Here is a 15,981-nt window from a genome sequence, read left to right as displayed (position 1 = left end):
CTGCTATTGGGCAGAGTGAGGGGCAGCCCCAAGCAACTGATTTGGGTATCATTAAAAGGGAGCAACTTGCTATTCAATATACAGTGGTACCTTGGTTTACAAACTTAATCCGTTCCGGAAGTCCATTCTTAAACCGAAACCGTTCTTAAACTGAGGTGCGCTTTCCCTAATGAGGCCTCCCGCCGCCAGTGCCCTTCCACCCTTTGGATTCTGTTCTTAGACCGAGGTAAAGTTCGCACACTGGGACACTACTTCCGGTTTTGCAGAGTTCGTAAACCGAAACGTTCTCAAACTGGACTGTTCTTAAACCGAGGTACCACTGTACAGTGATACCTCCGCAAACGTCCGCCTTGTCTAGCGTCCATTCTGGTGAAAGTCTGCGGCAAACCCGGAAGTAACAGAACGGGTTACTTCCTGGTTTGTCGCTCGCGCAGGCGCAGAAGCGCTATATCACGCTTCACGCATGTGCAGAAGCGCAAACCACTCTGTGCACGTGCGCAGACTCGGCGCTTTGCCCTGCGTCCTTTTCGGCTAGCGGCAGGGGCTCCGGAATGGATCCCAGCTGCAAAACGAGGTACGACTGTATAATGTTCCTACTGTCTGGGAAGGGCAGAGTCTCCTGTGGGATTTCTGCTTCTGCTTATTGGCAGGCCTCGGGTATTATGTACTGGTATCTTGATTTATTTGTGGGTGGGTTTTTTTTGGAGGTGGTACAATTTAGTGCTATGTCTCAGGTAGCAATATGTCTCGGGCCAGCACTGACCCCAGTTGTGGAATCATCTCTCTAGGAACACCCATCTTGCTCCTACGGTAGAGCAGTCCTCACGTTACACTGGACCTGGGGACAAGCTGCCCCCTACACATCTCGAGTGTAGCATTTGTGTGTACCCTGTTCGCACAGCTCAGCTATTGTTTTCACAGGTACACCGGATGCACAGCTACAAATACACATGATAGTATTTGTGTACAGCTCAACTATTTGTGTACACAGATACATCAGTAATGTGCGACCAACCCTACTGTTTGCTTTTAGGTTCCCAGTGAAGACCATCCTATTCTCCAGGTTTTTCATATTCTTTCGTACTGTTTATTCACTTTGTTTTTACTAGGCTAGAAACGCTTTTAAAATAAAAATACCATTAAGGAGGTAACCCTGGTGTATCTCTCAAAAGACCCCGATGGGGAGGTGTTAGTCTTTAAAGCGTTATGTTAGGCCAAAGCCTGTTACGATCCTAGCTTATAAACAGCTACTTGCATAGTTGCCTAGGCAACAGGCCAGAAAAGCTCGGAGTTATTACTTTGATTTTACACAGGGCATGCATGTTTACTGGGAAGTCCCCCACTCAGGTCCTATTCAGGCATTCGCTCCTAAGTCTGTGGACTAAAAGTGGGGAGGGGGTATGTCCCACCTCAGCATCCATGGGCATGCCATCCCCATGTTCTAAGCAAGGTTCTAATACAGTCATACCTCGGTTTAAGTACGCTTCGGTTTGAGTACTTTCAGTTTAAGTACTCCGCGGACCCGTCTGGAACGGATTAATCCACTTTCCATTACCGTACATTCCATGGGAAAGTTCGCTTCAGGTTAAGTACGGACATCCGGAAGCAATTACACTAATACTTCCGGTTAAGTACGCTTCAGGTTGAGTACTCTGCGGACCGTCTGAAACGGATTCATCCACTTTCCATTACTTTCAATGGGAAAGTTCGCTTCAGGTTAAGTATGGACATCCGGAAGCACTTACACTCATACTTCAGGTTAAGTACGCTTCAGGTTGAGTACTCTGCAGACCCGTCTGGAACGGATTAATCCACTTTCCATTACTTTCAATGGGAAAGTTCGCTTCAGGTTAAGTACGCTTCAGGTTAAGTACTCCACGGACCGTCTGGAACGGATTAATCCACTTTCCATTACTTTCAATGGGAAAGTTCGCTTCGGGTTAAGTTCGCTTCAGTTTAAGTACTCCGTGGACCGTCTGGAATGGATTCATCCACTTTCCATTACTTTCAATAGGAAAGTTCACTTCAGGTTAAGTACAGACTTCCGGAACCAATTGTGTACTTAAACCGAAGTACCACTGTACACAGAAACTGCCTTCAGACCTTTGCTTTCAATTTCTAGCCTCCCATCCCCCATTCCTTAATTTTTAGTTAGGGGGAAAAAGTGAATCAGTGGGGCATGATAAAGGTGCAATAAAAGTATGTTGTGAAGAAAGTGGATAGAGATAAGGTTTACCCCCCTCCCTCCCTCCCAATCCTTCTTGCATAATACTAGAGCCTGTGGCCACCCAATGAAGGAAAGACAGAATGAAGTATGTCTTCATGAAGTCTACAGTTAAAGCGCATGGAGTTTACACCCGCGAGGTGCAGAGACGCCCACCAACTTGGACGGCTTTAAAAAGGGATAGGACAAATTCATGGAGGCTACTAGCCATGGCCGGCTATGCTCTTGTCTCCACGGTCGGAGGCATAAATGCTTCTGAATTTCAGCCGCTGGAAGCCACAGGAGAGGAGATCTCAGATCCTGCTTGCAGGTTTGACGCTAGACCAGGCACCCCCAAACTACGGCCCTCCAGCTGTTTTGGGAGTACAACTCCCATCCTCCCAAACTAACAGGACCAGTGGTCAGGGATGATGGGAATTGTAGTCCCAAAACAACTGGAGGGCCGAGTTTGGGAATGCCTGCGCTAGACCTTTAGCCTCAGGCAGCAGGGGTCTTTTTATGGGGCACCAGCACTGTTGGGGGGGGTTGTGTCCATGCCCCAGCCCCACTTTGGGCTCATGTGCTTATAGGCAAATGCCTGAATAGGACTTTACTCATCGCATATGAGAAGCAGTCTAGTTGGGCCTGCTGGATGCTCCAAACACCTCATAAAAAATTAGCGCCTCAGCCCTTGCTTCCCCCCCCCCCAGGACTAATTGCAGTCATCAGCAGTCGTTAACAGCCATCTACAGGTTTACCACTCCCATCAGCCCATCACCCATTCCCACCCACCCCCACCAACCACCCTCTGTATATATATAAGGGTCTGACACTTCTGTTTCAAGTGCATCTGAAGAAGTGTGCATGCACACGAAAGCTCATACCAAAATAAAAACTTAGTTGGTCTTTAAGGTGCTACTGAAGGAATTTTTTTATTTTGCTAAAAAAATCAGTTGTTCACCAAGGTCTAAGTGGATGGTTGTGTGGCTTATCCTGTTCAGTTGCTGACTTTCCTTTAATACATGATGGGATTTTTTTTTACAGCATATTGATTTTGTTCTGATCTTTATTTCTATCATCTTATTGTACTGCATTGGTTTGAATAAAGGCCATCGCTAAAATGGACCCCTAAAATGCGATCTCTTAAATTATGGCTTCTTCCATCTAAAACAGCACCATTATAGGCTGCTCTCAGGTCGCCAGACGTAGGGATACAGAGTTTACTGGATTTTGGATTTTGATTTTAAATGCTTAAGTGTTTTTGCCTCCCCCCCACCCCCCAGTACCTCTTAAGCGGTACATCCATTTTTTAAATGAAGACAGTATTGGAAAGACTAGTTTAGGCTCATTCTTGATGGCCGCATCCATCCATACATTCATTCACACACACAAACAGTAATAATCTGACATCTGCTGTGCGTCTGCAACACATGAGCTAGACCACGTAGCCTGCAGAGCCAGGATTATCATGGGGGGGGGGGTTCACGGATCACAAGAAATGCAGAGACGTGGGGGGGGGTGAGATGGGGGGGAATGCTAAAAGCATCATTGTCATGTCGTGTTATACCCACTGTATATTCATTGAGCCATAGCATTTGGAGCAGTTTCGCCTCTGTCAGTCCTCTTGGCTAGAGGAAACGTGGAGCAAGAAAGGTAAAGGGGGGGGATAAATAAAAATAAAAATAAAAAATAGGGGGGGAAATATGTATATATTAAAAAGAGCATTTTGATTATTAGCAATGACTATTTAAGAGACAGCGTATTACAGCAATAACGCTACGGCGAGCCAGACAAACATCCAAGATCCCACCGTGGCTCCTTGCTCCTCATAAAAACAGGGGAGCCATTATCGACCTGGTGACCTCCAGAACTTTTGGGTTCCGACTTCCAACAGCTCCAACTGCATGGCCGACAATCAGAGGTGATGGGAGCTTTAATCCAAAACATTTCGAGGACATCAGGTTGGGGGGAAACTGCCTTACTGCATCCAGATCTCCTCAGCTTAAAAAAATTCTTCCCACCCCACTCCAAACCCCCCCCCCCCAAAATGACCCCCACAGAGTTCTTCTTAGGGAGGCAAGAGGTTAAAATTTTCAATTCAAAACAAAAATGGATTTTAAAAATAGAGAGAGCCCAGTACTGTCTTCCTGAGAGCTTAGAGGTTTTTCAGGGGGAAGGGTTTGGGGCCAGATTCTCTTCCCCACCTAAATCATGAAGAAATGTACATTTTTAAACGTGTCCAAGAGGGAGAGGACTTTACGGCCACATTTTCTCCACATGCTCCTTGGCAGCGGAAATGTGCACTTACTGAGGCTCTGACACCAATGGTGGTGGCATAACATGTTCAGTCTCGGCGGTCATAGAAATGGCAGCTTTTGGCGCCTCAACCGTTAACCACCCTGGCTTTTGGTAGTTAACAGTTCATTTTGCTGCGGGAAGCTTCAAGTTCTACAACTGTGCTACAACACTATAAGTTACTTAATTGTCCAGCAGAACGGCTGGCGTAGCTTGTCTTGCTTGCGAAGTCGAGGGGCTGATTAACAAATGCAATCAGCTGCCTTTTGCAGTATCGTATGATGAGTTGTGTGTGCAAATGAATCAGCATGGGCCAGACATCACAGCCAATACTTCCATAGTGTCTGTGTTTGAATATCACAAATAAACCACAGTTTATCATGATGCAAATGAGCCTATGCGAGCCTTCCATGCGGATGATACCCAGCTCTACCTCTCTTTCAAATAAGAACCAGTGAAGGAGGTGAAGGTCCCGTGTGAGTGTCTGGAGGCGGTTGGAGGATGGATGGTGGCTAACAGATTTGGTTGAATCCTGACAAGACAGAACTACTGTTTGTGGGAGACAGGAGGCGGGCAGGTGTGGAGGACTCCCTGGTCCTGAATGGGGTAACTGTGTCCCTGAAGAACCAGGTGCGCCGCCTGGGAGTCATTTTGGACTCACAGCTGTCCATGAAGGCGCAGGTCAATTCTGTGCCCAGGACAGCTGTTTACCAGCTCCATTTGGTACACAGGCTGAGACCCTACCTGCCTGCAGACTGTCTTGCCAGAGTAGTGCATGCTCTAGTTATCTCCCGCTTGGACTACTGCAATGCGCTCTATGTGGGGCTACCTTTGAAGGTGACCTGGAAACTACAACTAATCCAGAATGCAGCAGCTAGACTGGTGACTGGGAGCGGCTGCCAAGACCATATAACACCGGCCCTGAAAGACCTACATTGGCTCCCAGTACGTTTCCGAGCACAATTCAAAGTGTTGGTGCTGACTTATAAAGCCCTAAATGGCCTTGGTCCAGTATACCTGAAGGAGCGTCTCCACCCCCATTGTTCTGCCCGGACACTGAGGTCCAGCGCCGAGGGCCTTCTGGCAGTTCCCTTACTGTGAAAAGCCAAGTTACAAGGAACCAGGCTGAGGGCCTTCTTGGTAGTGGCACCCACCCTGTGGAATGCCCTCCCACCAGAGATCAAAGAGAACAACAATTACCAGACCTTTAGAAGGCATCTCAAGGCAGCCCTGTTCAGGGAAACTTTTAATGTTTGATGGATTTCTGTATTTTAAAATTTTGTTGGAAGCCACCCAGAGTGGCTGGGGGAACCCAGCCAGATGGGCGGGGTATAAATTATTATTATTATTATTATTATTATTATTATTATTATTATTACATGTTCCCCCTTCTCACCTGGTATGGCTCACGAGGAGACTGGAAACTTCGCTTCTGTTTCATTATTATTATTATTATTATTATTATTATTATTATTATTATTATTATTATTATTACCTAAACTGTGGATATAATCTTAATTCGGAGTAACTGAAGTTGGCCAACTTCACAAACTATGGCTTGAAGTTGGCTTGTTTCTAACAAACCATAGTTAAGCTAACCACAGATTGTTGAGTTCAGGCAACACAGCAAGCCACCGTTAATCAATCTTCTAAATTTATCATGCCCATGCTGGGGAGAAGTCTGGTGATTTGGCAATCTCATCCCTATCATAATAAACCATGGCTTATTGTGATATCAAAATGTGCAGTCATAATCTAAAGTGCACTACTTTTCGCGGCAGTCAGTTCATTCATTCAGCAGCAAGTCATTCATTTTTTAATAACTGAGTGTTGTACATACAGGTCTAGATCTCCCTTAATATGTTTGCTTATTTATTTCACAGCATGCATTCTTAAAACCCCAACGTGCAGCACGGCTAAGAATGTAACCTGGTGCATCATGTGTCTGGGAGGCACTCACCATTTTGAGTATATCTCCAGAATAAATCTTATTTTTTGCCTGCTTTATTAAAAAACAACAACAACTTAGCTCAACTGCAGGAACAGTGGGCAGGGATGATGGGAAACGCGGGCAAGGCATGGCATGGCATGGGGTGGCTATTGCTACCAAATTAGAGAAGACAAGAGCTAACCCTAGAAATGTGGGTTTGTTCCACTGCCTTACGGATGAGAAGTGTTCTCATCTGCCTGGCTATTCTTGACATGACGTCTTTTCAGCGGCAAAGAACTGGCGGCTCCCAATCCCACCAAGAAAAATGGAGGGTGGGGGGCTTGGTACTTCACAACAGCTGCTCTCCACCTGTCCCCCCCTCCCAACTTTCACTGTGGCACTACACAAATGTTTAAAAATGGCAGAGGTAAGCTGCTAAGGTCTTAAAGAGTCGTCACAAATAAATGAATGGTGCCAGTGACACATCCCCAGGCTTCTGACAGAGTAAACATGATTTTCTGAAATCCTACTGAGTCGGTGAGATCATTGGTCTTCAACGGGAGGGGTGGGACTCCCTGCAAGGTCATACCTCAATTGAGTCAGAACAGTAGAACTGCTACCATAAATATATGGAAAGATGAGGAAGTGGGTCCTCAAATGTATGTTTGGAACAAAAGGTGAGTCCCAGGTCAGTAAAGGTTGAAGGTTATTGAGCTAAAACTACATGCTCTGCGGAAGGGTACGGGTGCCTCCCCATAAGGGAATTCCTACTATTTACACTTTCTTCTTCATTATTTCATTTATGATTTTCAATTTTATAGATTTCAATAATTTTACGATCATTTCAACATTTCAAAACTTGACTTCCTTCCCTCTCTTTCTGCGGTTCCTTAACTTTATTTTTAATATTTTCTGCATATCCAAATTAACTTAATTTACTCATTTATTCATCTACTTTCAATATAGCCTCCTATAAAACTGCAGGTTATTACAATAATCCTGCCAGTGTTCTTATCCATTTGCAGTGTATTTGTAAATATTCAATAAACCATTTCCATTCTTTTATAAAAAAGTTTGTTGTCTTGATTCCACCCCACCCCACCCCACCCCACCCCACCCCGGTAAATTTTGCCATTTCTGCATATTTCATAAGTTTCTTCTTTCCATTTTTGGGCAAGTAACATACCACTGTAGTCACATACATGAATAAATTTCTATACAGTTTAGGTAGTTCTGTCCCTTAATTCCCCAAAGGAAGGCTTCTGGGTTTTTTTGGTTGTTTTTTACAAACGTTATTTTAAACAACTTTTTCAATTCATTATATATCATTTCCCATCAACACTTTCCTGAAACAGTCGAAGATATTTTTGTTCCAACAGTGGATATTTATCATGAGTGTCTACTTGTTAGGGTTTTAATCTTGTTTTAAATATATCTGTTTTGCATTTTTAACTGTTTCTAATTCTTTTACATGTAAATCACTTTGGGTGATAAATAAATCAATTGTAATAATAACAACAATAATAATATCAGTGGCCAATGTTAAAGCATTAGAAAACTAGCGAAATGATGTAATCCTGTGGACATGTCCCTGTCTTGACTAAAATGGCAGCCAATGAAATGGGCTATATGTTGCTGGAAAAATGGGGTCAGCAATGTTGCCATCTCTCCCTCTTTGCATTCCTCTCCCTCTATCCGATTATTCTAGAGCTACCCTCAGTAATAAGAAGAGGGTAGATTTTGGGCAGCTTGCGTTTTATCACTGAAAACATTTTATAAAGCACAAGAAGAAATATTTCGTTTCAAAACAAACCCACCCTCAAAACCAAAACCCATAGGGGGGGGGTGATACGTTTATTAGACCGAATATCACAAAATAGTGAGCAAAGAGTGGTTTTGTTTTTTTTAAGTTTTCCAAAAGTGTTCATCGAGCTGGATGTTAAGCAAAGCAGGGGATAGATATGAGGGAAGGAGAGAGAGAGAGAGAGAGAGAGAGGCAAGCTTGGTGTTAAAAAACCCCACCTGCATTATACATGTAAAGCAGTAGTCCTGCATGTAAACCGTCACGGCTTCCTGCAAATAATTTTAGTACACTAACACTTCCCGGGACTCTTTACGGGAAGCCATGATGGGTTAAAGTGGTATTATTCTGTTCCGCTGCTTCTCATACTGTCGCTGTACTCACTTCGACGGCATAGTGAAGAGCAGAGATGGCTGGGTGCAGCGAGAGGTTTTCCAGAGGTTTGATGTGAGGCTTCTCCCACCCGGAAGCCAGCGACCATTCGACAAAGAGCATGTTGTCGGTGAAGACAGTCCCAAACACCAGGCCATTTGGGTCTGGCTTCTCTTTGAAAGTTGCAGACGGGGTGATGATTAGATCAGCAGCCTGGGCAGACGAAAACAACAGCAGAACATGAAAACACATGTAAAGCTTTATTGAGGATGTCCAGCTGAAACTATCCCGAGACTAGATTTCAAAGATGGCGCCGCAAGAAACTAAATGCACTATGGTTTGGGGGCTCGCCCACACGGCCTGTTTATTTAGCATTTAGACAGATCTACTTGTACAAAAATTCCTCTTCTTCTTTGGCGATCACTCATAGCAATTTTAAAACAGGAGTTCACAGCCTCTCGCCATGTGAAGCCCTAAACGGCCTTGGTCCTGTATACCCTCATTGTTCAACCCGGACACTGAAGTCCAGCGCCAAGGGCCTTCTGGCGGTTCCCTCACTGCGAGAAGTGAAATTACAGGGAACCAGGCAGAGAGCCTTCTTGGTAGTGGCGCCTGCCCTGTAGAACGCCCTCCCATCAGATGTCAAGGAAATAAGCAGCTATCTTATTTTTAAAAGACATCTGAAGGCAGCCCTGTTTAGGGAAGTTTTTAATATTTAATGCTGTATTGTTTTTAACACTCAATTGGGAGCCGCCCAGAGTGGCTGGGGAAACTCAGTCAGATGGGCGGGGTATAAATAATATTATATTATTATTATTATTATTATTATTATTATTATTATCATCATCATCATCATCATCATCATTACCAGGGATTTTGATTTTTGGAAAACAAGATAACGGCACTGCAATCACATGGCACACACTGCCCTAAGTAAACGCAGGATTGCAAAGCTGAAAAAAAGAATTAACACTCATCCTGCACCAAGATACGTGCACCAAAAAAACCCCACAAGAGAACAGGATGAAAAACTGCAGGTTCATTTCCTCGATGCAAAACATCTGCATTGAGGAAACATTAACGCTGACTTGTCGGAATGTAAAATTGGCACCAAAGTCTTCTATGTAGGCAGGCGGGGAAAGCATTGCATGAAACGTTGTCCTTACAGAACTAGCAGTGGCTTCAAAAGGACAAAAGCAGCTGTGTGATTGTGCTGGCATTCAGAGCCACCCTGTGGGGACCCTGGTCTTTGTGGGGAGCCTCGGCAGGTGGCAACTTGGGAGGCTCAGAAAGCAAACACAATAAGTACATATGCAACAGTTATTTTAGTTTATCGGTGCCTGTATCTAATCTGTGGGGGGCGGGGCGGAGGGACTGGGGAAAGGCGGTAGCTCAGTGGGAGAGAATCTGCCTTGCATGCAGAGGGTTCCAGGTTCAATCCCCAGCATTTCTAGATTTGGCGGGGAGAAGCCGCTGTCTTAAATTGTGGAGAGCTACTTAAAAACATGGGGTGGTAGTCAGCGCTAAGCACAGGGATGCACTTTCCAGGTCTGTGCCCAAGTGCAATTTTTGTTGTTGTTGTTGTTGTCTACACTAGTAGACAAAATTGTGGAAACCTTTTGGAAAAAGTGTATTTTAGGTTTGATGGCTCATGACACCACATTTTTTTTAGTAATACCATAAAATTATATATCAACGGAAACATAATTTAATGAAGAATGTAATGCAACAAAGTTTGTTCAATTATCTGCATTCTATCAAAAGTTATAGCCAAATAACCAGAAAAAAAAGTACAACTTGCTTAGGTTGATATGCAATAGCTTTCCTTCATTTGAATATAGCCAGTGAGCATGATTGCTTAGAGAGCCAATCAGGTGCTATGAGCCATCAAACCTCGGAAATACACTTTCCCCAAAAGGTTTCCACAATTTTGGCTACTAGTGTATTTACCCGATCTTTACTGCTGAATCGGAGCAAACAGCAATTCAGATTTTCTACAGGAGGCTACGATTCAGTGGTGAAGAGTTTGTTTCCATGGGGAAAGCAGGGGGTGGAGGGAGAGAAAAACTGCTCGGACATAGACCTGGGAATCCCAGACCTGTGCCTAGAAATGTGGAAGAAAGGGAAGAATGGATGAGCCCTCAGACCCATTGAAAATAATGGGCATGACCAACTTGGGCCAATTAATTTCAGTGGGAGGTGTTCAATGCACTTTTTCTGCCCCTTTGCTCTCTCTTAAATCTACTCTGGGGGTTGTTCCCCTGGGGGCAGTTTTGGGAGGGCACTGGGTACGTACAGGGACAGGGGCAGGGAGTTCCATTGCACAAGCGGAAATCCTTGTGCAAACTAAACAAGTGCGTTGGCTAATGCCATCTGGGGTTTACATATCCTCGGTATGTCGAATTTCTGTGCCCAGCATAAAATTCTGCGGGTTGCATTCCACTAACATTTACTCAGAATAGTCCTACACTGAAACCAATGCACATGGCTAACTAAGACATGTTAATTTCAGTGGGTCTACCCTTGAGTAAAAGCTAAGCTGAATGTAGCCCCACCTGTACACAGTACTATCCCAGTAGCCCGCATGCACTAATAAAGAAAGTAAATGAATGGCGCGCGCACAAAACATTCTCCTGATGTTAGTCATTTGGTAACATGAGCAGGCACAGCAAAACTGAAGTACAAGGGAGCCCCTTGAGGATGACCACGAACACCTGCGGAGGCTATAATTTGTGGTTTTCCGTTTAATCCGGAACTGTAACCATTTTCTTATTCGGTACTGGCCGTCGGAAGCCGCTGCCACAATTCAGGCAATTTTCCTCTGACTGCCAGAGGAAAGAGAAGAAAGCATTGGAGGCCAGTCCGTTAGGGCATATGGAGAACAACCCCCCACCCCCGCCTTACTGTCTAAGTGATTTAAATCGTGATTTAAATCGATTTGATGTAAATCAAATCCACCCTGCCGTTCCTGCTTCTTCAAGCCCCTCCTGGTCCCTGGCCACAGGGGGGAGGGGATGCAGGGGAACAGACTCCCCCTCCTCTTGTGACGCATCCTGCACCTCCTGTCTCTGTCTGCTCCATTCCTGGCTCCTGCTTCGCAGGTGGCACAAAACCCCATAGATCGCTGACTGTTTCCCCTCTGCCCCCTTCCTGCCTCTGCTGCACACTCATCACAGCCCTGCCAGTCCCTGACAATCAGGATACGTTCCCCCCAAATGACCGTGCGCCTTAAGTAAAAAATATATATATTTTTTATAGGAAGCATGCAATCGTTGTTCTGTGTTTTTAACTGCAGATACGTTTTCAGAGCTTAGTAGGGCATTGGTGAGTGGCGGAGTGATTGGGGGAAGAGCAGCAGTCATTCCCAGACTTGGCTCTAAGCTGCGAGGAATCTTTATGCTACAACATCGCTTGGAACGACAAGCTCTCGAAGGCAGCCGCTGCACGATGAGCCAAAACGCGTCTGTAGCCGGAGTCTGCGCTCCGTCCAAGTTAAGTAACAGAACCATAAGGCATGGCACTGTTTACTGCTAAGACTTTAGTGTGACCTGCGTTTTTTTCTTTTCTTTTCTTTTTAGGGCTTGTTCCTGCAGGGCCATCTGCTCCATCTATTGGCATGCTTATCTCTCCCTCCGCCCCCCCCCCCACCCTCTAGCTCCCTTTCATTCAGGCAGATGGAAGACAGAGAGATGGGCCTTTTGAGGAACAGCTGAAGGAGTCGGATATGTTGAGCATGAAGAAGAGAGGACTGAGCAGCGGTCATATACTGGATATCTCCAAACATCTAAGGAGTCTGAAGATGGAGCAAGCTTGTTTTCTGCTGCTCCAGAGGGTAGGAACTGAAATATCCAATTCCAATTACAAGGAAGGAGATTCCATCTCGATAGAATCGTGGAATTGCAGAGTTGAAAGGGACTAAGACTTAGGAAGAATTTTTCTGCTGGTAAGAGCTGTTCCACAGTGGAAGGGACTACCTTGGAAGGTGGTTCACTCTCCTTCATTGGAGGAGGTTGGACGGGTTATCTGTCAGGGATTTTTTAGCTGTGGTTCCTGCATTGCAGGGGTCGGACTAGATTACCCTTGAAGATTACCCTTCCAACTCTACAATTCTATGATTCTATGTCCAGCAAAGAAACAGGGATTCTGGCTCCTGTAGACTACTGGCCTCGGTCCAGTATACCTGAAGGAGCGTCTCCACCTCCATCATTCTGCCCGGACACTGAGGTCCAGCACCGACGGCCTTCTGGCGGTTCCCTCGTTGCGAGAAGCCAAGTTGCAGGGAACTAGGCAGAGGGCCTTCTCGGTGGTGGCGCCTACCCTGTGGAACGCCCTCCCAACAGATGTCAAAAAGGAAAACAACTACCAGACTTTTAGAAGACATCTGAAGGCAGCCCTGTTCAGGGAGGCTTTTAATGTTTAATAGAGTATTGTGTTTTATTCTTCTGTTGGAAGCCGCCCAGAGTGGCTGGGGAGACCCGGCCAGATGGGCGGGGTATAAATAAAAATTATTATTATTATTATTATTATTATTATTATTATTATTATAGAGCATTTTAGAATGGCAATGCTCAACTTCATGGACTCAGTAGGCATAAATGAAACTATCGATATTCCACTTAAACACAGGCTTTGGTTGCAAAGAAATGCAGCCTTCCTCCATACACAACACTCCTTTATGTAAATGGTTCCAGAGTACCCTCCACATAGGGGTTTTTTGGGGGGGGGGGAGATGCAGAGGAACATCACTAACCCTCACTTATTATGGTTTGGGTCTTTGGAGCCAAGCTACAACAAATGAATAAAACAGGTAAAGAGTACGAGACTCTTAATCTCAGGGTTGTGGTTTGAGCCCCACGCTGGGCGAACGATACCCGCATTGCAGGGGGTTGCACGAGATGACCCTCTTGGTCCCTTTCTATGATTGTAGCATAGGCTACAGGGAGGTGGAACTTTGGGTCCAGAGGCCAGATGTGGCCCTCCAGGTCTCCCTGTCTGGCCCTTAGACATTTGCTGGCACTGTGTGGCACTCAACTGCTTTTGCCTGGAATGTGTCCTGGATTTCTGATAACACCTCTTCCATATTTGGATGGGGGAGAGAAATGGGTGTGTGACAGTGTGTAGACACTAGCCTACTGGAGAAAGGTAACATTTGCATCTGTTGCTCCACCCACTTTTGCCTTTGACCCCGCCCACCCTAGAAGGCTATGTAACCCTTGTCTCTCTACCCACAACCCCCCAGCAAAACTGATTAAGAGTCCTCTGTGCTACTTGATCCTGGCTCTATTTTTCCATTTCATGTTTGTTCCTGGACGAATCTAATAGGAAACAGACCACACACAGACACACAACGACCATGTGCACCGCAGTGACCTTGGATCCCTATCAAGTCCGATTCCAAGAAAACGTAAGCAGTTTCAGCAGAAACACAGTGCCCATCAAGACAACAGGAAGGGAGATTACTGTGGAAAAAACCAAGCTGCCTGTTCATATCTCTTGTGTGTCTGCGAAAACCAGCTCATTCATGGTTTTTAGAGCGAGCTTTCATAAGAACATATTAACTTGTGCCAGGGTAATTTTCCTTTCCCACCTAAGGCACTCTGAAAAGCACACATCCTTCTTCACAGTAGTATTCCTGCCATAAACATACTCCCAATTACGGTAGGGTTTTATTCCTTTCTTGCACATTTAGACCATTCGACAGCCACACTGGCTCCCCAAGCCTCTTACGACAAAATTATAACCCGTGCCTTCAGAGAAACAATTTAAAATCTGAAACAGAGCCACCAAAGCTTTTTTAAAAATCCACAGTAAGCAAGAGCGTAGATAAAATCTGCAGGGTTTAGACAAGGTTCACTGCAAGTATTAGAAAGCAGATGCTAACATGAGCCATATTCAGACTGTAGTCAGAGACTGTCCACTTTCAGACTTTTGATGAAGGCCTTTAAAAAAAATCCAGCTTTTTTATTTTTTTATTTGGGATGCTGGGTGCTTCCAGACTAAACTTTATTATGGGATTGGGCGCATGTGAGATTTTTTTGTGGCATCCACACTATGTCGTTATCGTGAGAATACCAGTCTGCATTTCCTCCCCATTTAATCCAGATTTACCCTTTCACCAGGGCAGGAGGTGGAGGAAATAAGCAACAAAGCAAAACTGAAAAAGCCCTGGTACTAAACAACCTGTTTGCGATATCTCAATAATGCATTTGCAAGTAAAGTCACCATCTGGGAGCTCCTTCTCTATTTTGTACTTAAAATTAAATTGAGGTTTGAGGAGGATGGCGGGCTTGATGCCTCTTGTCGACGGTCTGTTGTCAAAGATAATTATGTGGTGCTTAATGATAGCCAGGCCATAAGTCTTGGCTATCACATTCTCTTCTGGAAAACAGAGAGAACAGGGGTTTAACCTCCGATGCCTGGAAAAGGCTGCTTTTCACGCTGGGAGACCAATAAGTTTCGAGGGACCCAACCGGAAGATGAGTGACATAGAGCGGAGGAACCAAAATCGTGCCCAAACACCACATAATAGTCCTGACGGTCAGTCCTTAGGGCATAAGGTCAGCAAAACCACCCTGTTTAAAATTACTTTTCAGGCTGTTATTAATTACGACTGAGATGACCCATCTGTCAATTGAAATTTATATCTGGAATGTGAGCTGGCTGCCGGCTTAAGAGGAGGAGATCATTAAAAGGCTGAAAGCAAAACAAAATTTGCCAAAAGGAAATCAAAAATTGAAGCCATACACATCACAGCCTGGAAGGATACAAAGACACAGTTCAAAGGGATAATAAAGTGCAGTTTAGGACTCCTGTTTAAGGTTCCACGTCCCGTTCCAGGATCCTCCATTATAGTGGTACCTTGGTTCTCAAACTTAATCTGTTCCAGAAGTCCACTCCAAAACCAAAGCGCTCCAAAACCAAGGCACGCTTTTCCATAGAAAGTAATGCAAAATGGATTAATCCATTCCAGACTTTTAAAAACAACCCCTAAAACAGCCATTTAACATGAATTTTACTATCTAACGAGACCACTGATCCATAAAATGAAAGCAATAAACAATGTACTGCAGTCGCACAATCTATCAATCAATCAATCAGTAGCTGAACTGGGTTCCACACGGTCACACAAAAAAGAGAGCCACAAAAACACAAAACAAATAGCAAAAACAGACAGACCTAAGCGTAACACTCAAAACGGAAGTGTGGAACTCAAAACGGAAGTGTGGCACTCAAATTGGAAGCGCAACACTCAAAACAGAGCACGTTTCGACTTCCGAAAAAAGTTCGCAAACCGGAACACTTACTTCCGGGTTTGTGCAGTGTTTGGGTTCCAAGTTGTTTGAGTACCAAGGTACCACTGTATACCCGCTTCCGAGTTTT

General features: G+C 44.8%; 1 protein-coding gene across 3 annotated transcripts in view; it reads right to left on the bottom strand.

Annotated features, from left to right (window-relative positions):
* Positions 1-15,981, bottom strand: part of BCAT1 (branched chain amino acid transaminase 1) — a 58,805-nt gene that overhangs the window by 26,172 nt on the left and 16,652 nt on the right. For 2 of the 3 annotated variants that reach the window (XM_035128279.2, XM_060279168.1), the window contains exons 3-4: positions 8,614-8,814; positions 3,775-3,831 (exon numbers count right to left, since the gene is read on the bottom strand). In XM_035128279.2, the coding sequence (XP_034984170.1) occupies positions 3,775-3,831; positions 8,614-8,814 (258 nt within the window). The remainder of the gene's footprint in view (positions 1-3,774; positions 3,832-8,613; positions 8,815-15,981) is intronic. The other variant, XM_060279169.1, reaches the window with a different exon arrangement.

The sequence above is a fragment of the Zootoca vivipara genome, chromosome 10 (assembly GCF_963506605.1).
Source record: "Zootoca vivipara chromosome 10, rZooViv1.1, whole genome shotgun sequence".
NCBI lineage: Eukaryota > Metazoa > Chordata > Lepidosauria > Squamata > Lacertidae > Zootoca > Zootoca vivipara.
The sequence above is the reverse complement of the archived record's forward strand: the minus strand, read 5'-3'. Positions and strand labels throughout refer to the sequence as shown.